This window comes from Protomyctophum bolini (genome assembly GCF_963924005.1).
Source record: "Protomyctophum bolini genome assembly, chromosome: 4".
Lineage (NCBI taxonomy): Eukaryota > Metazoa > Chordata > Actinopteri > Myctophiformes > Myctophidae > Protomyctophum > Protomyctophum bolini.
Window position 1 is genome coordinate 31,664,475 of NC_137865.1, and position 12,200 is coordinate 31,676,674.

At 42.5% G+C, this 12,200-nt stretch overlaps 1 protein-coding gene across 1 annotated transcript in view; it reads left to right on the top strand.

Annotated features, from left to right (window-relative positions):
• Window positions 1-12,200, top strand: part of LOC308314547 (voltage-dependent calcium channel subunit alpha-2/delta-1) — a gene marked incomplete at both ends in the record, with an annotated part of 119,641 nt that overhangs the window by 86,420 nt on the left and 21,021 nt on the right. The window contains 2 exons of the mRNA XM_080762177.1: window positions 9,256-9,316; window positions 10,191-10,282. Of these exons, the coding sequence (XP_080618303.1) occupies window positions 9,256-9,316; window positions 10,191-10,282 (153 nt within the window). The remainder of the gene's footprint in view (window positions 1-9,255; window positions 9,317-10,190; window positions 10,283-12,200) is intronic.

Here is a 12,200-nt window from a genome sequence, read left to right on the forward strand (position 1 = left end):
AACTCTACTTTGGAGGTTTTTCTTTTTCTTTTGCATAAATCAGTGGTATTGAACACCCTTTGCATCTGTGTGTTGGTTAAAACAATATTAAACCAATGAAAAGTTTTTAAAAGCGCTTCGGACAAAACCTCTTAACTCCATTGGACCCTCAAAATGTCTGCGAAAGCAGCTAACTCCACCACCTCTCCTTTTCCTCCTTCTCCTACAACTTTTTTTGTTTCTGGGTGTATTCGCACATGTAATACCTCCATCCTGACTAATTCAGGTGTGTGGAATTAGTTTCTGATAGTATTTTAACCATTTTGGTCTTATTTATTATAACATGGGTTATAGCCCATGTTTTTTGAAATTTTGGAAAAAAAAGTTAGCCTCGTTTTTCATCATTTTGGACCGTGGGCTATAGCCCATATCGTACGGCATAATATGGCACGCCGTTTTTCATCATTTTTGAGGATTTGGAAAAAATGAAAAAAACGATGGGTTATATCCCATGTTTTTTTAAATTTTGGAAAAAAAAGTTAGCCTCGTTTCTCATCATTTTGGACCGTGGGCTATAGCCCATATCGTACGGCATACTATGGCACGCCGTTTTTCATAATTTTTGAGGATTTGAAAAAAATGACAAAATGACAAAAACGATGGGTTATAGCCCATGTTTTTTGAAATTTTGAAAAAAAATCCGCAATTTCTGCAATTTCCTCAATTTCCGCAATTTCCAATTTCCGCAATTTCCGCAATTTCCAAATTCCGCAATTTCCGCAATTTCCAATTTCCGCAATTTCCGCAATTTCCAATTTCCGCAAAACTCCGCAATTTGCTAATGTTTCTCATCCTCCGCAACACCGTAATTTGCTAATGTTTCTCATCCTCCGCAACACTCAATTTTTCCGGTAAATACAACACATTGAGCAGGGCACTGCAGGGAGTTGAACCCCGTTCCGGTAAACCAGAAGTACGACACCAGTGCCTTAGCTTTTGTGTATTCAACTATTTGGGTAACATGTGAGCTTTATCCTCTAATTCATGGGCCTGGATTTTTTTTTTCAAAATTTCAAAAAACATGGGCTATAACCCATCGTTTTTTTATTTTTTTTCAAATCCTCAAAAATGATGAAAAATGGCACGCTTATAGTATGCCGTCTGAGATGGGCTATATATAGCCCATGATCAAAAATGAAAATGAAAAACGAGGATTTGAAAAAAAGACGAAAATCACTCGAGACAATGGTCATGGACATGGTCTCGGAGTGATTTTCTCGGAGTGATTTTTTTTTTAAATCCTCAAAAATGATGAAAAACGGCATGCTATAGTATGGGGACCAAACATGCAGCTATGGCTTCTGACCCAGTACACTATTTAACTAACTTTGGAGAGTCAGACACCTTGACAGAACAAGATGCAGCATTGGCAGAGAAGTACTTTGTGCGTGTCTGGGCTGGGGCCAGGTCAAGTACAACTGCTGAGACATTTGATGACCTCAGGGTGGAAAGCTATACCAGTGCCAGTGCTGGAATTGATGCTCTCCCTCCCACAAGTAGTGTGATCAGAGGTCACATCCAACAAGGTGCTTTCTGGTGCATAGGGCTTGCCACCTGCTTGAGACAGCAAAGGAACCCAAGCACTTTGGTACACTCCTGCCATCAAAATGTCTGAAACCCTTACCACCCAGTTTGCCACAGTATGCAAGTGTGCAGGGAAGTGACACTCGACGATGTGGCTGCTGTGCTGATGGAGTTCCATGCATAATATTTTGCCATGGAAAACCCCTTTAAACCCCTTTTTTACTTATGTAAAAAGTAAAAACCCATCACACAAACTTGCATGCACAGAATGGTGCACTGTGTGAAATTCTTATTTTATTTTGTTTTGATTTTATGGGGGACAGGTGCTATATTGTCTTAAAACAAATAATTGTGGAAAAAATACAATAAAAGTGACAGTAATGACAACAATCGGAATTTAATTATTGAATTAAAATTTTGTATTGATATCTCAATGACAAGATGATCCTTAATGGTCAAAATAGTATCAGAAATGAATTGCAAATGTCACAATTAGTTGCATTAGACTTATTGCACCTGTTCTTACTCACTAACAATGGCCAGGTTATGACCACGGTCTTCAGAATGGCAAAATTACCTTGACCATGACCTTTCTGATAGTATTTTAACCATTTTTGGTGTTATTGACCTTGAAACGAATTAGTCAGGATATTACATGTGCGAATACACCCAGAAACAAAAAGGTTGTATTTTCATCATAGCCGATGCTGGCCATATTTGATATGGCCATTGCGCCATTCGTGGCACTATGGCGGACGAGCACCTCGTTGATTGTTCATGTCTAGGGACCCATTGAATCAGTTCAAGTGACCAAATTGTGAGAAGGTCTACAGGCAGGTACAGGACTACATGCATACATGGATAGATGGAGCGATGGATGGAATGGTGCCCAATTGGCTATGAGACCAAAATGCCTGTAGGTCCACGTACTGTATAGTGCAAATGCTTAATGATGACTTTCAGAGATTGACAGCTGGAGCGGTGCTTGGAGGGAGGGCCGTAATTAGATGAGAGTGCCAGGATACATCGCACAGCCATCTGGCTTTAGTGGGCTTTTTATACCTTTTGATGCGTCGCTATGGAGCATAAACGGCTGATGGAGCATTTATCCAGGCAGATGAGATTTTCGACGGACCGTCTTTGCCTCTCCACCGTCGCCTTTCTGTCATAAAGTGTCTGTCAGCGTGCCATAACGGCCGTCAGAACATTTACAGGACTGTTAAAAAGAGACGCTCACTAGTCTGTCTCCTCTTCTAGACCGATGGTTCCCAAACAATGGGTTGGGACCCTTATATATATTATATGTATGATATTGTTCAGAAAAAGTGCTTGTATTAAGGGCTTGTGTGTTTGCAATAAAAGGTGCATTTATAGTGCCTTCATCCAAGGTGCTTTACATAGATAGTGCGTTTCATTCACCCATTCACACACACACATTCATACACCGATGGTGGAGGGAAAACATGCAAGGCACCGTGACCAACCTGCACATCGGGAGCAATTAGGGGTTCAGTGTCTTGCTCAAGGACAATTCGACACTAACTCTGGGGGAGCCTGGGAGTGAACTGGGCCATTCGGCTGCTCTACCGGCCACTGACCCACTGCCCGCCCGTATGTACCTCGACGGCGACGGCCCACGGGGGCCAGAGTACCTGAGCGCTGGTTGTGATGGGCCGTAACTACCAGGGCAGAGTTTTTGTCCGAGTCCTGCCCTGCATGCCTCCCATGTTTAACAACAAATTGTACTGCTACAAAATACTGCTTCTAGACTTTTAACCATGCAAAACTGAAAGAATAAGGTCGCGAATACAAGCGGCTGAAATGAGTTTTCTCCGACGGGTGGCTGGCATCTCCCTTAGAGATGGGGTGAGAAGTTCAGTCACGCGGGAGAGACTCGGAGTTGAGCCGCTGCTCCTTCGCCTGGAAATGAGCCAGCTTAGGTGGTTCGGGCATCTGGTTAGGATGCCTCACGGGCGTCTCCCTAGGGAGGTCCTCGAGGCACGTCCCACTGGGAGGAGACCCCGGGGCAGACCCTGTTCACTCTGCTTTGGTGTGTGCTCTAAGTTCATTAGTTATAGAGTGCATACTTCTGCCAACACGCAATGCAATTGATGATGCTGTATGCAATTTCACCTTAGACCTGAATGATTATGTCGCCTTGCCCTTGAGTGTCCTTTGACGTTTTTGGAACAGTGGTCTCGCCAAGACAGTGTTCTTGTGTTATTTTGTTCAAAGACAAACAAACAGAAATTGGACGATATGATGTAATTTGATGGCACAGTGTCAACAAGTAATAGACAGTCAGCAAAGCATTACACAATGTATCTTGTAATTTTGTACAAGGAATCCAACGAATCAAACCTCACCTTATACCATATACGGTAAATCTCGTCATTCCTGATAAACAAATAGATGGGGCAAAAACATAACCCCATAAAAACAGTGAGAGCAGTTCAGTGTGTGGGCACGTATAGCTGCAGTGGACTTTGAAGCCGAGAAGTAAGAGGGCCCTCCTATACCCACTTGCTGCTGTATAATCTGGCTAAAAACATCTAGCTAGCCAATGTTGTAATGGCTAATGCTATTTCTTTCCATAAGGATAAGAAACTGAGGACATACTGTATTATGACTGATTCACTGACTTGAATAATCTCCATCTGCCTGTGTGAGAGAGATCATTGAGGAAGGAGGGTGGTAGGAAGAGGATATCGTTGCTGTTGAGCACAATCCTTGTATGTCCACATTTGTCCCCGTAAATGTATGTCCTACTTCATCATCACACAAGAGTGTCACGCAGAAGTATCAAAAATAGCTCATCTACAAGCTCACCGCAGCCTTTTGCAGATATCTGCTACTAAAAATTAATTATTGTCTGTTGGTTTTAAATATTGAACCAATGAAACATTATTATCAAGAGCTTGTGACTAAATGACTTGAAAGGATCCACTTGAACACAGGCTCTTTTATCCCCATTTGCCAAAAAGTAACGATTTTAGACATACAACGTTTCAGTGAAGATCTACTATATGTATGGTGGAGAGAGGGAGCTGGACAGATCTACTATATGTATGGTGGAGAGAGGGAGCTGGACAGGGAGCCACCCGGCCAGGTCTTTAGACTAGCGAGAGAGAGAGAGAAAGAGAGAGAGAATGACAATGAATATATAGCCTGTAATGTTTTATGTGAAGTACATTGTTTCAATCCTGTGCGAGATTGTTGGGACCCTGCCGACACTCGGCCAATATGGGATGATGATGATTTTAACAGACAGCGCCGAAGCAGCACAGGCGCTGTGTGTGTTTTAATAATGTCGATGTTTAAGATGTCTTCGTTTTGAGAGACACTTTCACAAGTGTAGCAAGTGCAGAAATCTAAGCAATTGAATAAATGGGAGTAAAAACCACAGCCGAGGCAAGCGAAGCACGGGATGCCAAAGACACTTAAAGTCATTGTGAGTCATTTTTGGACTGTCCCGGACATCCACGCTTGTGTCCTCTTTCCTGTTGTTTATTTCCACAGTAGAGATATTTGTTTTATGCTGTGGCTCTGTAGGAGGCTAGGTGTCAATGGAAGGGTCTGTCTGTCTGTCTGCTAACTATCTTGTGCACATTGCACAAGACACTTCATCATAGACGTTACTTCTTAGAACCACAAGTTCTTACCATAGCATCTCCCTCGTTTTCTTTTTCAGTGTTTTGTATTGTGTTGTACTGTTGTGGTGTATAGGTGTAGTTTGTGTTCATAATAATCAACTCTGATTATAAATTTGCATCTTGTAACCAAATGTTTTTTTATTTAATTTTTTTCCTCCTCCCGTCTGTCACATGTTCTCTTTATCTCTCTCTCTCTCTCTCTCTCTCTCTCTCTCTGTCTCTCACACACACACTCTGGGGTCACTGCAGAGCAAGAAGGTAAGTCGTATTCCCTCGTGTTCTCCTACTGTAGCTCTGTCTGCACTCTATACCTTTACCCAGCACCTCATATCTGTCCATAGGTCTGTGTGTCTCTATACCTTTACCCAGCACCTCATATCTGTCCATAGGTCTGTGTGTGATTTGTGAGTGTGGCATGTGGGTGCATAGTGCATACATGAGCGCACATACACAAAATCATATTGTATGCTACTGTGTGTGTCTAACTACCGTGTGCCTAAGGCCCTGTGTCCACTGGGCTTTTTTTTTCACGGTTGAAAACGCCAAAGCACTCACCACCTAAAAGCGCTTCCAGTTGCTTTTGGCAAGGCAGGGAAGCGCCCAGTGTTGGCAAGTAACTTAACTAATATACTACTTTCAGTAATATTACTTTTTCCAGTAATATGTAACTTAACTAGTTACTTTCACATTTGAGTAATAATATTACATTTACTTTTTTCCAAAAGTAATATTACTATTTTCACGAGCCTTGGTGGAACTGTGGGTTTGAGTGTTTATTTATAATGGTAGACTGGATAGGGGTCAAGTTGCTTTGCAGACTGCTGATCCGCTCTAGATCTAGACTCTAGAGCGGATACGGAAACGATGCACACTCGTCGGTACATATGTGAGATGTATCGGATGCAGAAGGGCTGGCCTTAAACCGCCCGGAACACGGAACAACAACCTAAACTAGTGTGTGTAACTCGTTAGACTGCACTGTTAGAGAGAACAGACGTAAACGAACTAAGCATGGAGGAGGTGGAGGAGACAGAGACCCCGGCACACCAAAGCGTTATAACATTCAATACTTGGAAGTATTCGCATTATTTTGAGTATGTCCGCGATCGAGACGAGATGATCATTATTGTCCGCTGCAAGTTGTGCATAGGGAAGAAGCTATATTCCACGTCAAAAGAATCTACTTAAAATATCAAGAAACACTTGGAAAATAAACAGAATAGGGGAGGGGGGACTGCTAATGTTGAAAATGCAAAGTTAGACTTTTGGGGACAAAATATGCAATTACTGGAGCCTGTATTTCTTAAAATGCATGCGTTTAAATAGAAAGTGTTAACATTGCCAAGATTGATTCAAGGAAGCATGCTTCGAGTAATTCTTCTCTTATCAAACTGGTATTGAGCTAACAATTTGGCAATGTTCACACTTTTCTTTTGTAATGTATTTCATAAGAAATACAGAACAAGATAGTTTATGATCTGCCAATTAAGTTACAGTATGGTGAATGACCAGCCATACACATACTGTATGTGTACATTACAACAAAATGTGTGAACATTGCCAAATTGCTTCAAGGAAGCAAAGAAAATAAGAAAAGAATTATCCCGAAAAACATGCGTCCTCCTATGTGACATACAACCATTGACATGACGGACATATATCAACTCAGCCAGCCCTGCTGGACTGAAGCAATGATGTGAATGAATCACACAAACCTAGTAATGATGACACGCAAGTGAAAGCTATCTAGCCGGTCTGTGAGCCTGTGTGACTGTGAGTGCAGGGTCTGGGTCTAGTGGAACATGGGTTCCCAAAGTGGGGTCCGGGGACCCCTAGCGGTACTTGAGGTTGAGGGAGTTCCAGGCGGTACCTAGCTCAATTTGAGATAGTTAGGAACCGAATGGACCCTTATGGGGTCTGACACGGTCTAACGGGTCCATTTGTACACTCTCAGAGTTAAATTTACAGTGGTTTTACAATATGAATTTGGGTACCAGAGATGGAAATGCCATTACATCGGGGATCCGTAGCGTAATGCGTGTGAAACTGGGGGTCCATGAAATTAATATGTTTCGGAATCAGTGCTAAAATTCTCCCTTTATCGGAGTCACTGGCATACGTTTTCAAATGGGGGTTCTGTGGCTTAATAAATGTTGATTTGGTGGTCCTTGACACGAAAACACGTTTGGGAACCACTGCTGTGGAGACGTGCGCCTGCAGTGGAGCCGTGCACGTATGTCTGCTCCACGTATGTCTGTTTGGTACTAGGTCAGGGGTGAAATTATTAAAACACCCAAGGGCCAACTATACATTACCAAGCGAGCTCCAAGGATGTTTGAACGCGGGCTGGTTATAAAATAAGTAAATATATAAGTTTGCGCATCCTGGCACTTTTTTCACTATTTCAGGAATAAATAGCCTTGCACATGTTACCATACAGATACAGGCATACACATTGGCCTCGGTTACATTCACAAAATGATGAGTAGGCTGTATTCACTGTACGGCTCTGGGTTTGGAGTTCCAGCTGTGTGACACTGTTCCACCACTTTTGCTTTGGCAATGTAAACTAAGTGATTGCAGAAATGTGCCGTCGCTTTGAAATGACAGCGTAGTACATTCCGATTCTAGAGGCAAATCCTCTCCTCGCTGGGGCGGAGCTAAGGAGCGAGTGGAGGACGCGAGGGGAGTGAGAAAGTTGCGGTATTGGAATTTGACAAAAGTTTAGCATTTTCAGTTGAGTGCTATAGGGCCACCCATTGGCCAATAGTTGTGGGCTTTGCGTCCTCACTGTTTGGCATTGCCCTCTAGATGTTGTCCCGATCAGAAATCAGGGACAATCGTCATTTTCAAATGATTGGAATCAGGAGCCAAAAAATTATATATATATATATATATATATATATATACACACACACACACACACACACACACACACACACACACACGTGACCAGACTGAGAGACTGCCATCGCACAAATTCCAGCTTTTCACCAGAAGAGGAAAACTTCTTCAAAATGAGTCAATAGCACAGGCAAACTCTTCACATACTATAGAGCATGTCTGAAATAAGTGTCAGACCTGAAATCGATGTAAATATGAAATAAATGCTTAAACATGTAGCTACATGTAATGCTAGAGACCACAGAAGTGATCCTTTCAAGCCCCTTTTCTCAACTCTGTTTTCTGTAAGACATTACTCTATAAGCCACATCTACAAAACTGGTGGGCCAAACTGAACAACCAATACATCAATTTGAAGCCATGATTCCCTGATTTCATATGACATGAAAAAGCAAAAATTCAAAACATTCCAATGAGAGTCTCAATCAAATTTGGTCAGATTGTTTCGCGAAAAACCTGATAGAACGGTTCAGCCAGAACTGCCATTTTTTTTTAATCACCGTAAATTAAGTACATAAATCACATAGCCCATAGTGGCATGTGATGTAGAGTGGCATTGTACACAATTGTTGTGAAACGATACACGGTGCGAATGACAACCTACGTTATGGTAGCATGTAGCCCACTTACACAAGCAGCAGGAATCAAAAGGTTCATTACTAACCTTCACTAAACAGCACCCAGCAGTGGCAACAGCAGAGTTTGTACCTTCAATACCGACGTCGCCTTGTCAGCTTCACGTTCTGAAATGAGAGGGAAAAAAAACAACGTTTAGTTGTCGGTCCCCCAATTTTTCTTTCTGTTCTATTTCTTCATGAAATTACTGAAAAAAATCATCAATTGTTGTTTTTAATCTATAAACAAAAAATAAAGGGAGCCATAAAAATAAGTCCTTGACCGACAAACGACCCAGTGTTGACTCTAACCACCAGACAGTGGCCTTGTGGTTAGAGTGTTGACTGACCCAGTGTTGACTCTAACCAGCAGACAGTGGCCTTGGCTTTAAGCGCAAAATGATGAGGTATAGTTAATATGACGAATATTCAAAATTGCGGCTGCGTGATTATGGTCAATAATGTATTCTTTGTTCTCGTGAGCGATGACACGACACTCTGTATTTCTTTGTTTTCTTCAGCCGCGGAAAGCATGCAGCTGGACAAATTCGATGAATTTGGTCACCTCTTTATTGCACCACGGTAGGAGAGCTGCACAGAGACTGTATCATACATTGTGCTGCAGTATAGGAGAAACGGAAACCATTGTCCATGTTGATGATGTACATATTGTTCAGTAATGCACCATAAAGGCACACAAACAACCACATATTGATGCAAAAACATTGTTTATTACTCAGATGAAAAGGGAGAGAAATATGAAGACATGCAATTTTAGAGAGAGGGGTGTGTGTGTGGGGGGGGGGGGTTGGAGGTCTCAATTAGGATGCAGTATAGGTTGGATCAATTCCAAATCACCTGCAACTGAAATGTGTGATCCATTACAAACATGGTAATAACTCCGCCCTATCAATTAGTAACGCCCAGCGCTCAAGGCGGAGATTGATTGCTATATATCAAGATTATTATCAAAACTGATCGCACAGGCTGGGAGCGTCTGCTGCGCAACACTCAATGTTATTTTCCGGTGGGACGTCATTCCCCCCCATATTAGCCGACGAGATCGAAAATCTTAAAACATGAATAACTCTTGATCTAAATCATTCCGTCCAATTCTAAGAAAACATTACAGTATGTGTTGAACGGCCCGCGGTCCTGTCGCTAGTCACTTTAGAATTAATCATACCTCCCGTTGTTGTCGATCGCCTTGAGAGTGTTTTGGCTACATCAAGCTACTTCAGCCACATCCGGGATCACAACCCGGGATAACATCCGGTCCGTCGCTAAATGTGCTCCGCTGCTATAAATCGCTGGGCGCTATGATTTAATGCATTAAATAACCCTGGGCGTTCAGGGTGTTAAGGGGCTCAGCTGCAGGGATGAGACGGCTGTGGATTTGAGCAATAAGGCGCAGCCAATTGCACGTGTTTGTTTGTTTGTTTGTCTGTCTGTACAGAGAGTACTGCAAAGGGCTGAAGGTGTTGGAGAACAATACACAGTTTCTCCTCGACTTCAACCAGTACATCGACAGGGACACTCCAGAAGCATGTGAGTCATATATATCCATGTTATTGTTTATAGTATGTACACATGCCTCGGCTCTGATGTCAGCATGCATTACCATGATTATAATACCGCAAACCCACTCAAGGTCAATATGAAGCCTAAATCAATTTTCCCCTCCATCGTTATGCATGTGCTTGTTTGGGCGTGCTATATCTTATTAGTCAGAGTGGTTCTTTGCCACTGAATGCCTCGCTGGTCTTCCTCTGAAGGTCATACAGCGTGGTATTTGATCATTTGATTAGCATACAAGTCTCCTGAGCAGGGGGTGATCTCAGCCTGATCGACTGAGTTTCCTAGAATCCCTAATGCCATCATGCTCCTGCAGTGACTCATAGTGTTTTGTTTTTTCTTTATTGTCTAATGCTTATCACCGATCCTGTGTGTTTCATGCTAATGGCTCTATGCTTGTGTTGTTCAAGGTCGAGTCATTACCAGAGCTTATTTTAATGATGTTTAGGACACAATAAATACTTTCCTGGGGTTTTTACGTTTGTGATGTAATGAGAATGTGGTCTCACTTCCTTCCTGGACTACAAGTCACACCACCATGCAGCCTCCCCCCTCTCCACAAGGAGGGGAAGTACACTAAAGCATTATGAGCATTGTAGGAATTCAGCAATCCAGTCAAACCATATTCAAACACACAGACTTCCTTATTTTTTCTGGCCATAGGGTGCCAATTTCTAATTGTGCTATACTGTTATCTACTACAAATACTATTATCATTGAGTGACTGCGGTTTCTTCCAGTGGTGAAATGTCCCTTTAATGCTTATATACAATTTCTGATGCTTGTTTGAGGCATGTGCTCTCTTGTTAGTATACATGAGTCTTGTTGCTGTGGGGCAGAACATCTTGTATGTGGAGGCGCAGGTAGCGACATCACAAGCAGGATCAGCAAGGCCAGAAACACCTTACAGAGGCTTAACAACGTCTGGAAGTCGGCCCAGTACAGCACCAACACCAAACTTAGACTGTACCAGAGCTGTGTCCTGTCTACCCTGCTATACGGCTATATTCTGAATGTTGGAGAACGACAGAGAATGATCTACACAAACTGTCAACCTTCCACACCAAAAGCTTAAGGAAAATCCAGCGAATATTCTGGCCCAAAACCATCTCCAACCAACACCTTCTTGATCTGTGTAAACAAGAAAACATGGATACCATCCTTATGAGAAGGCAATGGAAATGGATTGGGCATGTAATACGTAGAGAACAAGACAACATCACCAAACCTGCACTGGACACCAGAGGGCAAACGCAAAAGAGGCCGACCCAAGAACACATGGCGTAGAACAGTGGAGGGAGAGTTGAAGACCCTGCATCACACCTGGGGATCTATAAAGACGCTGGCCCAGGACAGACTGAAGTTGAGATCCTTTGTTGCTGCCCTACATGCCAGCCGGCATAAAGGGCAGTAAAGGGGAAAAAAAGATGATGACAAAAATATGACATTTAAAAAAAAAAAATCAATTATTATTTTTGTGTTGAAAGTACAGATCGGACTGATTTGAATATGGAGAGATACAAGGTTTCTGCCCAATAGCGAGCTGAAGACATTAGTCGATCTGTTACTCAAAGCCACTATCAGGCTCTGGCTGCAACATTTGGATGTTGAGGGAAACTACTTTGCCTGTGGATATAAAGTACGTTTGTAGTTGTTGAAAACAAGCTCCCCTGACATTGGGGTATAACTCAAGACCTAGGTGTCATCGCTAACCATCCAGCGACACCAGCCTATCCATCACTATGCACCTCACACCTAATCTAGCTGTCGGATGCTTCCTCAGAGAGAGAGAGCTCAGAACAAGTTGGAAATTTCTATCTGCACTCTGCATGCTTTGCTAACCATTGCTATGAGATCAGACTGTGTTCATTCTTTTGTATACCTTTATTTA